At 37.4% G+C, this 23,526-nt stretch overlaps 1 protein-coding gene across 7 annotated transcripts in view; it reads right to left on the minus strand.

Annotated features, from left to right (window-relative positions):
• Positions 1-23,526, minus strand: part of pcbp4 (poly(rC) binding protein 4) — a 78,821-nt gene that overhangs the window by 26,660 nt on the left and 28,635 nt on the right. For all 7 annotated transcript variants that reach the window (XM_077226990.1, XM_077226993.1, XM_077226994.1 and 4 more), the window contains exons 2-3: positions 7,078-7,257; positions 3,317-3,340 (exon numbers count right to left, since the gene is read on the minus strand). In XM_077226990.1, the coding sequence (XP_077083105.1) occupies positions 3,317-3,340; positions 7,078-7,185 (132 nt within the window). In that variant the 5' untranslated portion in view covers positions 7,186-7,257. The remainder of the gene's footprint in view (positions 1-3,316; positions 3,341-7,077; positions 7,258-23,526) is intronic.

The raw sequence follows: 23,526 nt of genomic DNA on the forward strand, positions 1-23,526 counted from the left end.
ATAAAAATTGTATGCCACAAAGTTCTTTAAAACTGCTGACACCATGTTTAATTTGATTTGAACAAAAACAAGGCTGTGGAAGAGCACAAGTACAGTTTGTTACAATATGTCGTACAGTGGCGTACTTGTGTGTTGATCATTTGGCCAATGAAACTTACATAACAAAATGAATGACCTTTTTTTTTTTTTTTGGTATTCATCAATGTAGGGTTGTTATAGTTAACCGAAACTAAAACCATTTTTTCTACTTGAATTAAATGTTATCTAAAATAAAATATTTATAATAATATTAAGACTTATTTAATTTCTCATTTTCTTCACCTTGATGTACTAAAATAACAAAAAATTAACTACATATACATACTAAAAAAACAATATAAATGACAAACACAAAATAAAATGACTAAAACTTTAACAAAAATGTAAATGAAACTGACAAATATGAGAAAAAAACAAATTCAAACTATTAATATAAACTATAATAGTATCTCAATGATACTAAAATCTACCTTTAAGTTTTTCATAATTTTGTACATAAAATGTATTCTTGTCAACTAAATTCAGAATTTTAGAAATTTTCATCAGAAGGCTAAATTTATGCCTACAACGAATAATAAAATGAAAAATCAGTTTTTCCATTTTTTTAAAATTTCAATTCATTGCAACACTTTATGCAAGAATGATTTACGAACAAAGAAGCTAGCATGAACAAAAACAAGGCTGCTGAAGATGCTTTGAGTTTCATGAACGACGCCAACTGAACGACTACATCCGTTACTCTATTTTATTCATGTCAAATAAAACATCGTCAACTGTGGCCAAGCTCTCTTTCTCCTTATAATACACAATTAACTTTCATTTCTTTCTCCTGAAGACGCATTACGAATAGTAATCGACTCAAGATAGCCCCCCCCCCCCCCCCCCCCCCCCCGCGAATATCTCCAATGAAGATTTGTGATGGAGAACCAGCGGTAACGGCACAGATTTAGTGTAGGACTGTGTTAAATCTTTGTCCGGGAAACCAAGCCTTGGTATATTGATTTCACAGTGAGGAGATCTACACCACAGAGCATCATTTACTATGCTTCAGAGAAAAAACAAGAGAGGGAAAAAGAAGGATGTGAAAGTCAACGTTTAGCTGATCTTATACTGGAAAGTGATTAAGCATTACATGATCATCATTCCACAAATGTCACCCAAAAGCCTTGGGACAGCTGTATATGGATTCAACCCACGATGAGAGACGTACCATTTATATTAGCCCAATATATCAACACACTGTGGCATAAATTAATGCATCAAACAGATGAGGGCTTTTTAACTTTTTTCTTATTGATACAGCAATGTTACACTTTGATTTAGGAAATTTGCCAGTACTGGGAACTACTGCCAGAAAGATACTCTACACATGTATTTAAATGCAGACACAAATGCCTGGCCAACGAACAGAAACAGCGCATAACCTCGATACTCAAGGGGTGATAGAGTTATCAATGTGTTATGACTCAGCTAGCTAGATATAAACACGGTCTATTTTTTTAACAGATTAAATTATTGTTCTGCCATGATAGTAGTTGGTCTGAAATAAAAAAAAAAACTGGATGTTGTAGAATATAATGTAAGAGCTAACGACAACTATAGCGCCCCTTGTGGCAATGCTGAAAATGAGACGCACATGATGAGCTATGCTAACTAAATTTTTTGCTTCGCTGCTGTGGCGAGCAGGACGAGGCCGAGGATCGTGAGAGAGCAGCGTGTATAAATTCATGCAATATTTGTACATTTTCTTACAATCTGGTTACGCCCCCCTGATGGTTACATAGGTTTAGGAGTGAACTTTCATACGTGTTTTGCTTCGCCATGATAGTAATTGATCTCAAATCAAAAAGTAGAATATAAATGAAGCTAACTACAACTATAGCACCCCCTGTGGTAACTCTGAAAATGAAATGCACACGATAAGTTACACAAACTCAATGTTTTTGGTGCACTGCGATTCCAAAAGTGTCCGAATGAAATATGTATCAAGGAACATTTACACAAGCAGCCAATAAAGTTATCAACATGTTATGATTCAGTTAGCTATCTATAAACATGTTGATTAGCTAACTTTAGCAAACTTGCTCAGCCAGATTGTTTTTAAACTGTTGTTCTGGCATAATAGTAGTTGACCTGAAATCGAAAACCGACTGTAGTAAAAAATATTTTATGCTAACAACAACTAAAGAACCCCTTGTGGCAGCGCTGAAAATTAAACACAAAGTTTGTCTAACAAGTGACATTTATTTACTCAAGGGCGATAAGAGTTATCAACGTGTTATGATTCAGTTACCTACCTATAAAGCTATATTAGCACTCTAGCACTTGTGGCAGCGCTGAGAATGAAACGCACAGGTTGAGCACAGTTGAAATCAAATTTGCGTGTCAAGGACATTTCCATTCACATATTTGCGTTAGTATATATGTTTGGGCTCTACTTGTTGCAGCTAGGCTCTATTTTATCGATCGATCAGATCCCTGCAACAGGAAGTGCAGTCAAGCTTGTTCTGGATTTATTGTTTGGATGTTGTGATCTGAAGATACGACTTTTAGGACATTGCAACATACTTTGTTGTCTAGCACAAAAACAATCGAAAAGTAAACAGAGTGCACTGTGTTTTCGAGAAAACTTATTTGCAGCAACGGAGACCTCTGTGGAGCGGGTCTGTATCCTTCTGTCTGGCTCGAGTCCTGAGGCCAAGCTCTGGCAAAGGCCCAGAGACCTATTAGCAGGCCTGTTCTGAAGAGAGCTTTGTATCGCAAGAGATTAATTTAGAGCCAAATAAATGCCAACAACTTTGTGTATTTGTGTTTTGTAGCTCCAGGACCTAGAGTTGGCCGAAGTAGGGAACAAAAATCCCACAAAAATCATCTCATCAGTAGCTGACACACTGTTTACTAATCACTGTGACATCTACATTGGGCCTCTCCAAGAGATTGTGCAATGTTTAGACAATTGATCTCGCTCTGGGGATAAACAGAGCTAGCTGTAGAATTTAACAATGCAATATATCCAGATCATTAATACATATGATTTGCGACTTGTCGCATTTAACAATCCATTTGCTAGGAAACATCAAGTCTTGTAGTGATGCATTCTGTGGGTTTATAATCTGTGGTTTTTGGACTGTAACCTAAAGTTTTGTGAGAAAGATTGCAAGAACAATCTAATACATAGGAAAAAAACAAACCCAATAGTGACATAAAATCTCAAGACGCATCCACGAAATCTAATAAGTCAACAGCAGGGACAACGGGAACAAAGAGAATGGCTCACCTTGCCTATGATGCTGCCGACCTCCTGTGAAAAGAGAAACAAAGCAAATGTCAGCTTATTGATTAGCGAGCTTACTCCCCGCTCATCTGTCTGGGTTTTGATGAGGTAGGCAGGGTCTGGAGTATCTGTGCACTCGGGATCACGTTGAACCATATTAGATCAGGGTCCTCCAGGCTCCGGAAGCACTCTGTACCTTTAAAATGTCCCATCTCAGGTTTAAAGGAACACCACTTTTTTTTGTAAATAGTCTCATTTTACAACTCCCCTAGAGTTAAACAGTTGAGTTTTACCGTTTTCGAATCTATTCAGCCAATCTCCGGGTCTGGCAGTAGCACTTTTAGCATAGCTTAGCATAGATCATTGAATCATTGAGTTTCAATATTTCTCCTATTTAAACCTTGAATCTTCTGTAGTTATATTGTGCACTAAGACCGACGGAAAATGAAAATTTGCGATTTTCTAGGCCGATATGGCTAGGAACTATGATATGATATTACGCAGAACCTGAAAATAGCCCCCAGCTAGGTAACTTCCAACGTGACCAGCACTACGTTTGTGTAGTTGCAGCTAATATCATTGCGCCTGCTGCACCCATGGCACGGCAGCAAAGTCCTTGAACTTTTCATTTTCAGTCGGTCTTAGTACATGATGTAACTACAGAAGAGTCAAAGATTACATAGGAATAATATCAAAACTCTTTGGTCATTTTTTTGAGAGAGATGCTAAAGGTCTAATCAGATTCAATGATCTATGCTAAGCTATGCTAAAAGTGCTACCGCCAGACCTGGAGATCGGCTGAATGGATTCAAAAACAGTAAAACTCAACTGTTTAACTCTAGGGGAGTTGGAAGATGAGGCTATTTCCAAACAAAGTAGAGTGTTCCTTTAAAGTCAGCACGAGATGGTGGCGATAACCCATTTGATTTATGTTACCAAAAAGTGTGATATCTAAGAACAAATCTATCAGGTATGAATTGCATTGTGAAAGTTGTCACCGTGGAGATGTGAGCCAAAGTCATTTTAAAGGCGGAGCATGTTTTAATCACATTTTATTTTGATTAAATATTAAAAAGCCAAACTTTTCTTCTGCAGTACATGCACTGATTAACTGTTCAGGATTTGTATTGATGTCATGTTGACTTTAGTTAAAGGGTTAGTACACCCAAAATATAAATGCTGTCATTAATTACTCACCTCCATGTCTTTCCGAGAATTTCCTTCATCTTCAGAACACAAATTAAGTTCTTTCTGATGAAATCTGAGAGCTTTATGTCCCTCCACTGACAGTCTATGCAAATACCACTTTCAAGACCCATAGAGGTAGTAAAGACATCATAAAATATTCCATGTGACTCCAGTGGTGTAACCTCAATTGATCATTCGCAAGACCCCGCCCTCGAACGGTCCTCGTCCAATCATAGCTTAGCAACTGTAACTAAGGAGAAGGACCTCCGTCAAACACTGCGATTTCAGCAAGATGGTGAAACGATGCGCCTATGGCACCTGCAAGTCTGACACCAGGTACCCCAAAAGTTTACAGGGAGGGGTCGTTTTTTTCGCATTTCCAAAACCCAAGACCCAAGCGGAAAGATGCCGACAATGGATCAAGCAGTGTGGGAGACCTCACCCACAGCTAAATGCCTCGAAGATTAACAAGCATACATATGTCTGCTCTAAGGTAAGTAAAGCTAGCGAGCTAACTTAGCATATAAATGATCAATAAGTAGTAATAAGTAGTTAACAGTTGTGGTTCTATACAGCATTATTATCGAAAGTAGTAAAGTTAGAACATTATGATACTTTATTATTCCGTAGGAAATTCAGGCAGCCTGTAAGGTAGCTGTTAGCCTGTCAAGCACATATTGCTATCGACACAGATCATTTAGCAAGAGGTTGACGGTCACTGGAGGCTATAAAATCTGTAAAACTGAATTTAACAGTTGTGGTTCCATCTAGCATTGTTACCGAAAGCAGTTCATAACATTTAACCAACAAATCAACGCGTTGCCATCTGTAAAGTCATAACATACTACGCCAACTGACAAGCGCTAATAGGTTGCTATCCATACCGAGATAGCAAGGGGTTGACAGGGTTTTGCTATCCGGTGGTGGTTGCCAGTGGATTGCCAACTTCTAGCTATCTGGCATAGGCTACTTACCCGGCAGTGCAGGAACATGACTGGTCCACAAGGCTGTGTTGGTTGCATTGCAAGAACAGGTCGTGAGGTTTCTCATTCTTGGACTGAGACCGGTACACCTTTGCCTTGATTGATGTCATATTCCCGTCTTTGCTTATTTTGACATTTTGGACATATCCCTCCACTGCATATTGCAGCCCTTTCTGTTGTGCCCTGGATGATATGTCTGCCGCATTGCTCCAAAACCAATCACTTATATTCAACCCAGCCATGGCTATGTGTCTGGTTCTCAATTGTTTGACGGGCGTAGTAACAGTAACTAGGGGGCGTGGCTTTTGCAAACGGTCCAATTAAGACGCGAGATTTCATTAAATTCTCTCAGATTTCATCAAAAATATCTTCATTTGTTTTCCGAAGATGAACTAATGCACTCTTAAAACCATGTTTTTATTATGTTACGAACAACATTTTGATAATCTAAAGAACTTTTTTCCACTATAAAGAGACTTTTGTGCATTGGAAAGGTTCTATGGATGTTATAGAATCCTTAGGGAACATCAATGCTAATGAAGAACCTTTAATTTTTTTGTGTTTTTTTTCCTAAAAATCATACTTTTCTGTACAAGTCTATTCTACGAATTCCTATGAAATCTGTACCCCATAAAACAGTTATGTTTTCTCACGAGATTGGGTTGGCTTGCTTTTGATTTGTGTTATAACTGGCTGAAAAAAGTTTGAAGGATGATGTCATGCACCACTTATTAAGCTGTGACATCATGTACGAATGTTTCTAGAAAAGTTTTCAGCAAGGATGTGTGCTTTGAGCTGCCAAGAATGTAAGGGATCACTTAAGTCTTGAAGGATCTCTGTTTATCCTCATTGAAAGATCAAGTTACAATCTGTTGATGAGAATTAAGGTAAAATAAATTGGCACATAAATCATATAAATGTGGCAATTTATTAACGGTTCATTATGTTTTCATTGGTTTTTCATGACTGTTTTTAATGACTCATTCCTTTTTAGAGATATGCAAATGAGAAATATCAAGGAGTTTTAGGCACGTAGTAGGAAATCTGTCACTGGCAGCTGGCTGACAGTTAAATGAACATGTTGACAACACTCTAATGGCATGGCAATGAAATCTACAACCATTTGTTTGCTAAGTACTTGAATTCAAGTAGATTCAAAACATTTGGAAGAAGTAAAATACACTGAAGAATCTAGTTGCAAATAATCAAGGCATAATTCCCACACAGTTTGGAAGTCCCACGAACATATGGAAGAATGATCTAATTAATAGTTAATCAGAAATGTTAATGTTTAATAGATTTACATACACCAATGTATCAATACACACTAATAAAAAGCAATATATGATGCATTCATTTTATCCAATTCAGGTTAAATCAGAGATTGTATTTAAACATCTCTGTATTAACAGGTTGAGCTACTGAGAGTAGGTGAGAAACTAGTCTACTGACACTGAGCTCAAAATGTTTTCATTAGAAGTTTTGGTACAAAGCAGTACAATTATGAAATGTACATGTCGATGTAGGGTTCCTACTCCCATTGTCGTCTTGCACTGAAAATATTAAATGTTTGTGGTGTCTATGTGTGTTTACCTTTCCGTGCATGAGCAGCCGGAGAGTTAGAGTGACGTTCATGCCTCCATCTCCAAAATCCTGCTCACAGTTCATCCTGACGTGGGATTCAGACCCAGGGAGACGCATGAAAGATGCTCTACGGATGATGGAATGGGCAGGGAGGGGGGGAAGCAGGACTCTCTCCTTCCACTCACCACTCTGGAAAGACAACACAAAACATGTGTCAATAATTTAAAGTGCCCATATTATGCTATTTTAAATGTTGATAATTTGGTTTTGAAGGTCTCCTACAATAGATTTACATGCATCAATGGTCAAAATGGTCAATGGTCTCAAGATTTGCATTGCACATCACCTCATTTCTCAAAGCGTTTAAAAACGGTTTGTTCAAAGATTCTGTCTCTCTAAACTCCTTTCTGATAGTCTACTCTGCTCTGATTGGTCAGATGACCCAGTCTGTTATGATTGGTCTACTCTGTTCTGATAAGTCAAATGACCCAGTCTGCTGTGATTGGTCTACTTGCTCTGATTGGTCAGATGGCCCAGTCTGTTGTGATTGGTCTACTCTGCTCTGATCAGTCAAATGACCCAGTCTGCTGTGATTGGTCTACTCTGCTCTGATTGGTCAGATGACCCAGTCTGCTGTGATTGGTCTACTCTGCTCTGGTTGGTCAGATGACCCAGTCTGTTGTGATTGGTCTACTCTGCTCTGATTGGTCAGATGACTCAGTCTGTTGTGATTGGTCTACTCTACTCTGATTGGTCAGATGACCCAGTCTGTTGTGATTGATCTACTCAGCTCTGATTGGTCAGATGGCCAGTCTGTTGTGATTTGTTTACTGCTTACAGCACATTCCGGAAACAAATACCTGAATTTTAGCTCTGGAGCTTTTATACACAGTGATACAAACAGTAACAATGGCATTGCTTATTCTGTATCAGTTACAGCCAGAGTCCTCATCCTTTCGGAAGTGCATGCAAAGTGGATTCACAGCGCTGAAAACAGCGCCTTCTCAACATGTAGACAACACGAACCAACCACAATTGCTGATGGCTCATTTTGGCAGATCAGAATCAATTCTTTCTTCAAGGAGACAACTTTATTTGTCATGTACTTTGATCTTTAAAACTTTGCAGACCTTTTACATTCACAAACAACTATATTACACACTGCATGAAAGGTAATGTCCGAAAAACCATAATGGGGCACTTTACCACTGGAATAAAATATACTTTAATTTTATTTAACCTGTTGCAGAAATGTCAACTACTTATATATTTATGTGCATTTTGCCTTCATTTTGACTTGAAAGGATGGGAGGGATTAGGAAACAACCCCAACCCAGATTCAAACCGGTGTTGGTTTCTATTTGCCTTGACAGGAGTCTGCGTGTCTCACAGCAGTAAATAAGACGATCTGTAATAGCCACACCATCTGCTCTTATGTGCAAAGTATTCAGTTAAGTGAGGACAACCATGACAAGTGAATCCAACAATGCCTCAGCAGCTGAATGATGACAATGAGGTGTTCTGTTACAGTGGCACCAAAGTCAGTATCACCAATTTAGCCAATCTCACAAAGCTGGAGAGAACGACTGTAAGTGCTTGTTGAAATGATCCCCACTGCATGCTCCGCGTTTTTTGGTGAAGGCCGAGAAGTGGAATAAGAGGTGAAGCTGGTTTTGGCCAATTTGTTCTTTTTGATAGAAGAAATTGCAGTTTTTGTGCAACCCTCCCTCTACATGAAAGAAAAACCACAGGCTCTATTGAGACCATGTGATGGGTTTTTTTAGGCAGTGTGGTGTAAAGAGCAGTGGGAGATATTCAACATAGCAAATCTGAAGTCCAAATTAGCCGTAATAATTTTATATGGATTCTACAAACCCGGAATCACACATATCAACAAGAGAGATGATTCTTGGAGGAAGGATGATTTTAAATCAAAGTCATGTGGTGCGACCAGTAAAGTCATGGGATCTAACCAACACTCTGATTAAATAAATAAATAAACAAAAAATTATATTATAGACCCTTATGACTATGTCAAGGTCAAAAATATCAGATCATTTTACCTTTTTTAATGACAAGGTAAGGTTAGTTGATGTCATGTGGTGCGCTCTCCACAAAATGTAATGATAGAGAAAAAAAGAGAGATCGGAATTAAGCTTACTTAGCACTCACAAATTTCATTCTGCTTCTAAACGTCCCCAAAATTAGACTGCATGAGTCATAATTTAAAACTTGATTGGCAAGTGTTGTTGAAGCTTCGGGGTGAATCAGACGTCACGAGTGGTAAAATAGTGACATCACAGCATGCTAGTGGCAAACTTGGTTGAACAGTTGATGATTCATAGAATCAAATGCATCAACATCTGCTCATCATAACACCAATCAAAATTCACCCACATTGTGGTGTTCTGAAAACTGCCGACAGGTTAATTAAAGCTGCCGTTGATGCGGCCGCTCAATTAAAGGTGTGGGTGTGTGTTTTCAGATAACACTGGAAGATTTCAAGATTTCGACGTCAGTCGGGGCTCCAAAAAAAGTAGGTCATATATCCAAAAAGCAAAGCAGAAGCCCATGAGAGCCATCGATGAGGCCGTTGTGTAGGAGTTTTGTGTGTTATTTGGACACTGATGTCCACAGGTGGGGCTGGCATATGCATGTCATTAGTGCAAAGCGATCGCTACTTGTGCCTGTCTCGTTTTCTTCTCTTGCCTCAAGGCGATCCACCAACCTATTAGAAGAAGAGACAGCAAGATGAACAGGAGATGGAACGTGCCCACTGGTTTGCACCTGTGGTCGCAGGGATTCTGCCAAGTTGAATGTGTTTCTGGATCTTCTGTTAGTGCTGTCACAACATCCTGTTAAACAACCCCTAAAGCCCTATAAACTAGGGCCCTATGAAACAGGGTTGTCATTAACTAAAACAAAAATCTTATATTTTTGTTACTTAAAATACTTTAAAAATATAAACATGAACTGAAATAAAATAAAATACAATATAAAACAACTTACACATATTTTTTTACTAAAAAAACTAAAACTGAAATGAAATTTTGTAAAAACTATTTAGACAATAAAACGTGTGTATTTTACAATTTTTATTAAATTAAATAAAAAACTATAATTTTTTTTAACTTTTTAAATAAAAAACTACCTAATATGAAAATAAAAAAAACGAATTTAAAATATTAATAAATCTATAATAATATCCCAGTAATACTAAAATAACACTACTATGACATTTGTTTTAGTTTTTCCCCAAATTCTGTTTTATTTTATTTTTCCAAATTCCATGCTTTCTGTTTTCATGGTTTAAATCAATTGTATTAGTCAAAAGGAATGTCTAACTAATTAATATCTTAATACTATAACAATTGTGTTTGCTCTATGAAATATATTTTATTTTTTCTGAAATTATTGAGTTTTTGGGGGGATTTTTTGTCTGGATTCAGTGTTTTATGATTTAATAGCAATTTAGTGTCACATTTTTTAGTGATAAATCATAAAACTTAAAAAAAAAAGTAATCAAATGAAATTTTATCAATTCTTACATTTTTTGGTAAACAAAGTACAGCACAACAGAGGTTTGCTGTTTAAAATAAAACATAGACGTTGTGAACGGTATTATTAGTATTATCACTTTAAGAAGTACATTATACTGTACAATATAACATGTCTGTCATAATTTCTTTAAACTAAACCAAACTTTTATTTTGGCGGGATGTGGTTTTTATCTGTGCGTCTCAAATGATAGTTTTTATCAAATGAAAGAGTGAAATGCTTGTGAGGTGACTCTCAGAGCATCTCTGGATATGAAATTCATGTCCTTATATAGTGGGACAACTCTAAAAACACCATGAGCATCACATTTTCTTGAGTATCATTCAGAGACAGACTTTATATTTAAATAGCAGCCATTTTGTAGTTTAAAATCCACAGACACTACTACTGATGTCAACTTTCAAGTTGTCTGTGGTCCTACTAATTTCACCAGAAATTCAACCAAGAAATATACGCAAATTATGTCGGAAGGCATTAAAACAACTGCCTGAACTTGTTTGAATAAAAAAATCAGTGCTGACTGTTAAGGCTCCCTGCTAGCCAATAATAAATTACATAAACGTGTCAAAGCCATTCTAACTTAGTTTTATATGACCTTGGAAAAATGCGATTTTGGGTGTTCCCTGCCCCCGTCCACCCACAACCACTAAACCACTAAACCACAGCCCAAACCCTAAAATGAAGCCAGAAATGTTGTTCCTGGACCAACAACAATGTTTATGCATCCTACTGTTTATCTTCCTATACTGTAAGATTATTTACACCAGTATATATAAGAACCTGTAGCAATATTTCTGTTGGAACACTATCTCACATCTAATTAATGCTAATCACTTGTAAATCTCTCTACTCTTTATGTGTAATACACACACACATCTAACGAAGATTAATTATCAGTGCTAATTGACGCTTCGCCACCCTGTAGTGTGTGAAAATATGGATTGTCAAGACTGGCCACAGTCTATTACAGAAGAGCTCTATGTTCTATGCATCTTAATGCATCTCTACACTATTGATAATATACAATTGATCTTTTTTTTTAAATTGATCTTTTTTTTAATTAAAATAGAAATTTCGCTCCTGTGTCCACGCCATGAACCAACTATTAATTTCTTCAATATCTGATGTTTTTAGCACTCTATTATCACCCATATTTATCCTTGTTTGGACATGCAGATTTGAATAATAGCATTTATGATGGATTTTCTGAAAAAAGTTGTTTGCATGGCCCAAAATTCTGATAAAAGCAAAAATATTGTTATTGTTATTCCAACACGATCTCACGGCAATCTGAACGTATTTCACGAGGTGGCTAAAATCGAACATATTTTACGAGTTGCCCAATTCGTAAAATAATTGACCCCGACCCTAAACCTACCCATCACTGGGGTTCAGACAAATCGTACAATATCGTACGAGTGAGGTCGTACGAATTTGTATGAATTAGTCACCTCGTACAAATTCATACGAATTGGTTGTGAGATGACGTTGGGTATTCGGATTCTAGAAACCAGAAAATTGGCTTAATCTGGATTATAGCAATCAATGCATTTATATGATGCTTACATAATCGGAATATGAACACATTCCGATTAAAACTAAAATATACATGCGTTATTCAGATTCTAGAAATTGGAATGTTTACTTAATCTGGTTATAGTGATCAAATAAAAAAATGGCCAAAGAATATCCTTGTGCATGCAAATGCAACCACTGATGATATCAGAATGTAATACTATAATCAATTCCATGGTATTTACATGGTACCCTAAGGAAAACATTCTCATGGTACGCATGTCTAAACCTTATAAATAAAACACCTCGCGTGTCCTTATATAAATGTAACATGTAACATTGACCACATGCCGTGAGCTAGTATCCCAAATGCACAAGATTTGAGTACATTTCAGAGCACAGCTTGAGATCGATAGATGCTCTTGCACTGACATTAAGAAGCACCTGCCCTCACGCTGGGAAGGGTTTGGATATGAACACAAACTCAGGATTCATTCAAAGCATCTGTATGCAGGGAGGTGTTCTAGGTCACGGCAGAGCGCTGATATTTGCATTGGTCTGGTTTTCTCTTTCGCTCTCTCTCTCTTCTTTCCATGTTTGACACGCAGCTCAAATACACACCCTGCCAGTCAAGGCCGTACACGCTAATGTGTCGGTTCACTGCGTGCTTGTCCTGCAGCCCCCCCTTCACCCCCATCAACATTCATAATGGCACATTCCATGAATACAAGAGCTGTTACAGGAAACCACCAAACTGAGAAGGGAAGGGGAGCCCTAGACACTAGGACCTTGATGAATACTTGATGAATTATTTCATTCTGCATTGTCACAAGTCACCTTTATTTATATAGCGCTTAATGTCAACTTTATTAAATATGAGGCATATTGTTTTACATGCTTTGTTGTTTAAATGAGCATTGTAGTTTTCTTTCCTGAAAAAAATCCACTTATGGTCAAGGTTTACTGCACCAAAAACAAGCTTTTGCTGCCGTGCCTTTAAATGTATATATGTAAATAAGCTGGGTTGTGATTAGCTAACCTCTTTGCATATGAAATGACTAACACTTTCCTATTGATTGGAGGTTTAGTGCAAACAAAACAAAAAATCTGATCCCTTCAGCATCCTATAGGAAAGTAAAATCTAATAAAATCTCTTTAATATCTCAAATGTATCGATGAGATTAAATGGAAAGCAAACTGAGACTTTTGCTTAAAATATCCGGTGGAAAAGGTCTCAGTGATCTCGTCTAGAGTTTCCCAGTTACTCATATTACGCTAAGATTTGTCAAGACCCCAAGTTTGCGCTCAAAGGGAAAACACATTGAATGTTGTTTGTTTAACAATTTCTCATGGCCGAAATCCAGTCATTTTAACAGTTCCATTTTCGCGCGAGTGAAATGTTTTTCCCCAAGCAGATTTCGCAACGGGTTCCAGTTGGTTACGCAAATTCGCAGTGTTGACTGACAGAAAGCAGCATTGTTTAAAAGTAGTGATCGACCAATATATCGCCACGGCCAATATTTGCCATTTTCAACGTATCGGTATCTGTAAAATTGTTTCTGTTTGTCCGAAGTGTCTGAACACTTTTATTTTGACGTCGCTGAGAACGCCAGAGCATGAGCACACAGCGCTCCCATTCTCCATCTTCATTAGTTTAATAGTTGTGTCTAATACGTTATTAGAAAAAACTGTTAAACAAAGAAAGTAAACGGTATACGGAAAAGTATTATAGCATTTGCTTTTACATTATTTGTGATAAAAGGCAAACACTATAATACTCTCTAATTTACAGTCAGCAATCAGCAATTACGCATTCATATCATTTAAACTAATCTTTGAATATCTAATAAACATTTCCCAGACAGTGATCCCAGACGGCCCACATCTACGCGTTGAATCCACATGTACCAGATGTGGCTGGGATCTGGGCCGACACTATGTTGCTGTCTGGGTTCATTTCACAAGCCTTGCAGACTTGTGGACAGGTGAGTTCAAATGTACTGGAGATGCACAATCAACAAACTTTAAACCCTTGATTTCAAACTATGCTGTTATAAATATATAATCTTTACATTGGCCATCAGCAACCCTGCTCTCTCAGATATCGCCATCGGCCGTCAAAAAATAAATCAATATCGGTTGACCACTATTTAGAAGTGTTCCACGAAATTTCACTAATGTGACTGCGCCTTTAATGCGAATGCAAACTCCATTATGTTTTTTCAAGCTACAACAAAGCTAAAAAAGTATTGGGATGTTTCATCCAGAGAAACTGTTTACTGAGCTCATGCACTGTACCTTCTAAGGTTGTAGGTACTGTATGAGCTGGATTCATCTCAAATTTGAAGGACTTTCTCGGACGTCCATCAGCACACAACAGAATTTTTATTACACCCAATGACATTTCGTCTCAGTGTACATGAATTATGGACTGATTTTGAATACTTGTGAGGGGTTAAAACCATTCTTTGGATCCCAAATTCCCTTCCTCTTTCCCAGTGACCCACGGATGACTGATTCACGGCCTGTCCCAAGGGTTGTTCGGCAATATTGCCATCACTCCACCAAATCATACAAGCTTCTGTCTCTTTAAACGCTGTGCTGTCCTTGGCCTAGACGCTTTATTAACATCACACAAGGGCTGAGTTAATGTTATTGCTGGGTGAATTGCATTGACGATATGAAAAGAAGCTGTTTAAAAGCAGTGGGTCTAATCTCTAAAGCAGGACAACAATGAGCCAGCAGGCCTTGGGTAAATAATATTTTCTCTACTGGAAAAAAAACCATTTGTGGTTATATTTAAATTAGCAAAAATATCCCTGCATGAACCCAGGCAAAACTCATTTCATTTGAGTCTGAAGCATTAAAATGCATGCAGATAGTGTATTATATATAAGAAAATAACTCATGTTTTATTTTATGATTTTTATGCTGCAGAAACAGATCATTAAAAATGAAACATTGATTAGAAATGTGTTCGGAGATCATGTAATAATGAATGCATAGGATAAAAAACAAGTGGAAATACTTATTAAAAAATAAATACAAAAATAAAAAATACATTAACACACACATATATATATATATATATATATATATATATATATATATATATATATATATATATATATATATATATATATATAAACTGCTTTGCAGTTTTTATGCATATTTATTTAATACATGTTTATTTAATGTATTTTTAATGTAATCCTTGTATACTTCTCTGGTTGGTCTGTAAATATCCTGAATTAAAATAAAAATCAAAAGTCAAATATACATATTGCATAAATGTTCCAATTATGAAAGCGAATGCCAAATATCTAATCTCAAACGTGTTTTGCCATGTACGCATGGAACAACATCCAATCAGTGGGAGAAATAAAATATAGAAAAAAAAAGTGGAAACTACTTAATAAAAATAAATAAATAAATACATGAAAATTACATAAACACACACACTTGTGTATTAAATAAAAATATATCTAAAAAAATACGTATAAACTACCCTTACTGATTCTATGTAGTTGTTTTTTTTGGATTTCATCAATCACATATCCGAACTATCCTAAATCTGACACAAATATATAACCACAAATCAGTGGCAATTATGAATGTGAATGCCAAATACTTAATCTCAAATGTTTTTTTTTTTTTTTTTTTTGCTGTTTACACACAAACGAGATCTAATCTATGGTAGTTTAGAACTGATTGCCAATGTAAGCGAAATTGATTTGCCTAAAAAAACAAGTTATTAAAAAGTAAAAATCACACCTAACATGCTTTTCTTCGCATATATCTTGCAGAGAGGAGTATATTCACACTATATAACTCGCCAAAGTGTAGGGTAACACGTCTCAGCTTTGACAGAACACAAAGACAAAACAAGATCATGCAGTTTCGCCTTTCCTCCCTCCACCCACTCCATCCATCCTCACGTCTCGCCCTCCCTCTCCTTCCATCACTCATCCCGCGCTCATGATCACTATAATTATGCTGAGTGGGATAGCAGGGGCGCTGAAGAGCTCTCCAAAGAAGTGCACGTGCTTAAGCACAGAGCAGTCAGACTCAATTTAGGCTGATTTCTTTTGTGACAGTTGCATCACAATCGCGCATTATTACGTTTTGTTACGATAATTGCCGCGAGTGACGGCGCGGACTGCGAGAGCGGGCGAGTTACGGATGAATTTCTCGTGATGGGTGGATTTTCTGATTGCTCTCTTTTCTGAATCAATTTCCTTCGCTGACAGCCCGTGCTCTACAACAACTTAAAGGTCAATAAATGCATTCGCAAGCCCCTGAGGTACAGATAACAACACGTTATCAGGAAGCCGAGAGCGATTTTACTGTCAAAGACTTAGTATAATTACTGCGCAGCGGAGATCTGACTTTAAACGCGAACTGAAGTGACAGTACTTTTGTCACTGTGATATTATTTACTCTCTTGCTTCGTGTCTTTATGTCGTTCTCTCTTGTTTTTGGCAGAGAGCTGAGTGTGCAGCTCAGGGTAATGTTGCTTTTTTTCTGTGAAAGCAGCTCTGCCGGATGACTGACAGCTAAACGGCGTCGGTGACCTTGGCCGCTGAGGGTCTGAGGCCGTCTGAGATTTATGTGACAGGTCTGAAAACAACTCGGCGAAAGGGACCGGGACCGGAGGAGGAATCCTGCATGCTGCTGACGGCACCTCCACGCCACCAGGGGCAAATGTGCAGAAGTGCACAGAATACACAGAATGCAACTGTGAATACAGACACAAAGCAACGGAAAATGTCACAGTTAATTGAAAAAAATGCAAAAGGAAAAGTTAAAAAAATGAACAAGGTCATTATGTTCTCGACTTCATGATACTTTAAAATATTTCCGAACAGCTTATTTCTGTACAGTCCCAAAAAGATAAAGCACCATAAAAATATTAATAATAATAATTCTTAATAATAATAACATGAAAAAAAAAAAATATATATATATATATATTTAATATATTTATTTATTAAAAATAGAATAATTACATATTTAATTGATATCATACAATATTAGTAAATCAATATTTTTGGTTTTTATTGTTATTAAATAATGTTTATTACTATTATTGATATTAATATACGATGCTGCTGCAGATGATGATTATGATAACAACATTAATACAAATTTACATGCATAATTATACTACACTAATATATATATATATATATATATAAACAAATATTAATAATGAATAATAAAAACCATATTTAATACAATATTAAAATATCAATATTATTAGTTTTTTATTGTTAAGACATATAGAGAGAGATGTATGAACATAATGATTAATAATAATTATTATATTTTATACACTATATATATATATATATATATATATATATATATATATATATATATCAATATTATTGTTATAATTCATTGTTATTAAATAAAATTACTGTTATATTATTATTATTATTATTATTATTATTTGCATACTCATATAGATGTGTGTTGCCATCTAAACATTCCCAAAAACTACAGCAAAAAAAGTGAGTAAATCTGTGCCAAAGGTGACATGACTCATGAGATCTCAGCCACGCTGAGTTTTCCACATAGTGCTGATCTGGGATCAGACTCCTCAAAAGAAAAAAAACACATGGTAGAGGAGGAGTAGCAAACATACTCCTGACCTCAGGTCAGTGAAAAAGAGCATAGAATCTGAACTGCTGTTTGCACAAGGACAAAATAGGCCTACTGGGTAAAATTCAAATTATGGACACCAAACATTTGAATCTCAGCACTGGAAAGCCATTATCAACGTACTTCAGCAACTGCACATAAATAAAAGGACTAGCTCATAGGGATAATGTCATATCATTCTAAATTAAACCCGTGTAGTTTTACAAGGACTGTTTTCTAATGTGGCTCTGATACTATTGATCGTCTGCGCCAAAATGACCTCTACTTCCTTTACAGTCTCTTATTGCATTTAAGGATATTTTATCAGCACAAATGTAGCCTAATCATGGACTGCATAAGCTGTACAAGACACAAACCTTTACCACAAAATCTAAAGTTGTTAGCAAATGAGTTAGCTTAGATGCTAATGCTAATGATATATTTATTTTTTGCTTATTGTGTGTCAGATTGTCATCCTATTTATATTGCTTCGCATTAAATTTTACCTCTGATAGGCTTCTTCTGTCAGAGTCTCTCGTAAAAAAAAAAAGAAAAATAGCCGATCAGAAAGCCTGTGTGATTAGCACCACCACCTAAATGACATGGTGGATGTCCCAATTCAAATACTTCAAGGGTACATAGTGTGTAGCTTAAGTTCATAGTGTAGTGTGTCATGTGGGACTTTCTCTTTGCATTTTTTGTGGAAATGACAATTACAAATGTTCGCCATGTAAAATCTAAAGCTTTAGCAAGCTACTTAGCTAAGCTTAAATGCTAATGCTATCAACAGGGTTAATGTTTTGTTTATTACTGCTCATGTGTGTGATTGTCGCCCTGTGCTTTTCATTGCTTTTTGAATACAAGGTTGTATTAAGTTAGCTTAATGCTAATGCTAACAACAAGGTTGCTGTTTTTGCTTATTGTTTGTGTCTGGTTCTCATCCCATTTGAATTGTCAATATGTTTCTTGAGTCAGAACCACTTTTAAGAGAAAAGGTCAGGAATACAGTTCAGGAATATATTTTCTTGGATAAAATCAGCTTATTCATGAGCTACAAAGTAAACAGATTTTTACCACATAAAATCTAAAGCTACTTAGACTAAAAGTGTATGCTAATGACATGTTTATTGTCCTTAGATTTCATTCTTTGTGGTTTTCTTGTGTCAGGATCACTCCTAAAAAAAGAAAAAAGGTCAGAAAGGGCCAGGGATCAAAGAGACTTCATGGATAGTGCCGGGACCTAAATTACCTCTCAGTATCCTGGCTGTGGAATTACAGGTTTAGCATGGATCATGATTCAATCAGTCAGATGGTGAATTATAATGTGTGTGAGAGTAGCCCACGTGGTGAGCGTGGAGTGTGCTGTCATGGCCTTTATAATCTAGCACACGTTGTTTGGTCATTAAAATTACAGAACTACATATCATGCATCTATAGAAATCTGATATTAAGATGGTCTATTTCTTGTTAAGCAGAAATTAAACCGTGCGAATAACTCCAAATTGGCTGGTTGTGAAATTGTTGAGGGCAGCATACTCTCTTATTGCAAATGAAGCACTTAAACCCTGAAGTAAAATTGTAATTTTGCACATAATAGAAGTAGTTAAAGTCAAACACATGACCACTAATCCAACCACTGTGTCTGGCATATGAAGGTATCAGCGATTTCCCTAATGCTTAAACCCAATGCAATTCTACTCATCATTTTTTCCACATTTTGTGCAAAAGGCTCTAACTTAGTGGCGGTGCCGAATTAAATTTGTTCAGTGATCTCAGACTCCAAGCAAAGCTTGGAGTACAAGAACTGGGTAGGTACTTAATGAGTGTAGGCAATAAACTGAAACTGCCCTATTTTGATTTAATTAGATGCTCCGCAAAGGCAGTGAAGTTATTTTTCCTTCCTGAGGCTGTGCCGATGGGTTTGGCGTACCCGGCAGGAAACGCCATTTCCACTTCTCTTTTCTTAGCTTTCATTTCTTACCCCTCGATTTCTCGGCCGCCACTTAAGTCTGGGTGAAGGTCACCGGCCGAGAATATTGGCAGAGGAAAATTACACCAGCTTATTTTCTTATTTTCTATCTCTGACCCCGGTTCTGAAGTGGCATAGGATTACTCGCATACCAAAGGATGGCGGTGTAAATACAACAGAGATTGGAAAGAAAGGACCAGAGAAGCAACGTAAAGGAGTTATTGGATTTTTCAGAGTTCCCATTTGCTTCCCGTGAAACTAACACGTAGATCACGAGTGCTGGGTAATCTACCATTAGTTGGACATCCGTAAGTGCTTCCTCTTGACCACAGCCACACTGCATAAACTTGTGATTGCTACTGTGGAAGACTTCCATAGAGAAATTGTCAAATGAATCCGGCACTTTATTCCAGACTGTTTCTGAAAACAGACTTGAGAACTCCTATCTTGTTGCTTGTCATACACAGAGATTATGGGAAACTTCGCTCTTGATGAGCCAACCCCAGCCTTCCTGACACAAACTGACCCAAATACATAATATACCAGCACTGCAGTGCATCTTCCATTTGAATTAACTTGCAACTGACGCCTTCAGTTGCCATCATGACTCAGGCTTCTCTTTTTTTCAAGGGGTGTCTTGTGATATCCTTGCCATTAGAGGTCTGTGTCAGCCAGCCCTTCCAATGACAGATATGTGGTAGGTTTAGAGACTTGACGCCTGAGTCCAGTGGAGCATGGTGCTAAAACAACACGGCGTGCCACCCACCCTTCACACAGGGGTGGATTCCAGGGCTGCTGCACAAAGCAAACTGAGTGGGGCTGGGTGGAGAGACAGGGTAGGGCTTTTGTCAGCTGCACAAGCAGAGCGGTTCGGGCGTGTGCCTCTGATCTTTGGGAAGCTCCTCAGCTGTTCCCTGCTGGACAGCTGGACCCCTGAGGGATCCAGACAGCCTGCTCAAATTAGAGTACAGGCGACAGGACTCGATGCATTTCCCTTGAGAAAACATGTCTTGCTTTTGCTACACACAGCTGCACAAATTCCACCAATAACCACATTTTTAATTATTCAAAGTGCACAATTGTGAACTAGGTGATGTCATCAAGTAGGACCAATTGCTTGATCAATATCCTTTGGACTAACATCCCTGAACCAATGATGTTATCCTCTGTTACTTAATTAAAAAATTATATTACAGGGATAGTTTACCCCCAAAAAATAAAATTCAGTCATAATTTACTCAACATCATGTCGTTCCAAACCTGAAACTAATCAAAGATAATTTGAGAAATGTCTAAATGTTTTTTTGTTTTTTTTGTACAGTGGAAGTGAATGGTCACCTAAATGGTTTGGTTACCATCATTATTCAAAATACTGTGCCTTCTTTAGTGTGCCGCATAAGAAAAGAAAGTAATACAGGTTTCCAAGTTTACATTTTTTTGGGGTGAACTATCCCTTTAGAAGCAGTTTACACATTCAATGATGATGAACAAGTTCTGTATTAAACATGTATGGGCGGGGGGCATAAAGTCAAAACAGTCCTGCCAGAGTGAGACAACAGTCCTGACATCATAAATAATTTTGTTTTTAAATTAAAGCTCAAGTAGCTTGATATCCTCTTATAGTATAATTTCTTTAAAAATAAAATCATGAAATTACCTTTATATTTTAACAGGTTATTTTAATTGGATACCATGCAAACTGTAAAACTGTAGTTGGAAGCTTATAAAACCAAGTAAACCATAAAAGGTCTAAATCAACAGTTGGGTTTAATACATCCAATCGATACATAGCAATTCTAGGCCCTGTAACACCTGGTATTAAGATCTGTTTTGGTCGGTCGGATCAAAAGTGGACGATGCTAAATACAGGTGTAAATGGGGTCTAAAACGTTTTGAGCTTGTCCACTTTCAACCACTTCCAGAGGTAGTCGATAACGCATTCAACCAGATTGCTTTTGTAGCGTAAACACTCATGGGGTCAAATGCGTTTGAAAAGCCACAAAAAACGCCTACTCTATGCCAAAACTGACCTAACGCGTAAACATTATGGGAAGCGCTCTATCAAGATGGGATTTAAACTTTGTCGGTTGAAGACCCATGTTTGATTTGAAGATGAAAAACACAATGTTCTCTCAACATTCCCTATTTCTAACACACACACTCACAGTGTTCGGCGTGATATTGCGACTGTCACAGCAGAAATGAAAGCTGATGCTCTCCGTATGTTTTTCCGTCGTGTCCATGTGCGTTCATATAGCCTGGGTTTCCCCATGCTGCCTTGCGCACAGCGCAATTTTATTCACGCTGCTAGGCAGTCTGGATTCCATGGACCAGATTTTCGCCTCAGCGAGGGGACCAATCACAGAACGGGGAGGGAGCAGCAAAACGATGACGACGTCTATGCGACACACCGAAGCAGTTTGTTTATACCTATGGATCCAACATGGCAGCAGACGCAAAGTTACCCTTCAATGCAGCACAAACGGCAATAGTCGCTGAACGCCATCGTGTACACATAAATCTCTGACCCATCGTCTTCTTCCTCGTCTAATTTCTGTCGCTCTACATGCGTCATCTGGTATAATTGAAACGACTGGCTATAAGCTACGTACAGGCGCATTTGATAGACATTCGTAGCACCCAATAAACGGCTCTGGGTATTCGTAAACCAATCCTCAAATACTAGAAAATGAACATGTGGTTCCCAGAACCACGTCTCAATGAGACTAGGTCTGATGTTAGCCAGGCTGAGCATTCATATGTAAATTGCGTAAACTTATTTCATCCATTAGATCGAAAGATCTGAAAAAGCCCATTCATTTACCCCCTCATAGACCATCCGCATAAAGAAATCAGGACAGAAGTGGTTGAAAGGGGACAATCGAGACATTTAAGATTAAAACATCAGATGTAAAAATAAATATGTCTCCCATGTCTACTTGTGATTTGATCGACCAAAATGCATCTTAATACCAGGTGTAAACAGGGCCTTAGTTGTAGACACCACAGTGCCTAATCTTATCCAAAACCCTACCTCCATAATCAAAACTGATTTTGATACTGATTCACAGGGGTTCAAGCCCGTACATAACTGTAAAAAACACTAATCCCATTGGTTTATAGGAATGTTGTTCTAAGAATTCTCTTCATAAAGTTGTAATTGTATAAAGCAGTTAAAAGACACTCTGCCTACATCCTTAACTGCACCACAGGGGTGACAAAGAACACAAGAATTTCATAACCATGCCCTCTAATATTTGCTTCTTTGAAGGCCTGGCCACTATAACTTCAACCAAGAACTACTCTTCAAATGAACAGTGGTCAGACTCACACCACTTCTCCTCAAGGTTTTAATGAGGTCCTCGGGGAGCCTGCTCGTCGTGCCCTAACACTCTGTAAGAGCGCTGACCTTCTGTCCCATCGTACTGACAAACTGTGTCATAAGAGACCCAAGAACTATTAAAATCAAATGAGAAATGAAAAACGAGCTGCAACGCTAATGATCCGTTCAGTGTACATGTTGGCTTGCCGCTGTTTATTTCTCAATTTTGCTCAAAGATAAGCCAGGCTGATTAATGTTCAGTCACATGGAGGTGATGATAATTACCCCGACTGATAAAATGTCACAGATGTTAAAGGTTACATTCGGCCCTGTTCTTGATAACTGGCTTCCTTACCATTTAATTCCTCCAGAGATATTTTTACTCTATATCATAGCCATTTTGATGACTAATCTTACTTAATCTCCTTTAATGATCAAACTTTATGGT

This window comes from Siphateles boraxobius, unplaced genomic scaffold (assembly GCF_051911475.1).
Source record: "Siphateles boraxobius isolate OS27281-9 unplaced genomic scaffold, OSU_SipBor_1 13, whole genome shotgun sequence".
NCBI classification, from domain to species: Eukaryota; Metazoa; Chordata; class Actinopteri; order Cypriniformes; family Leuciscidae; genus Siphateles; species Siphateles boraxobius.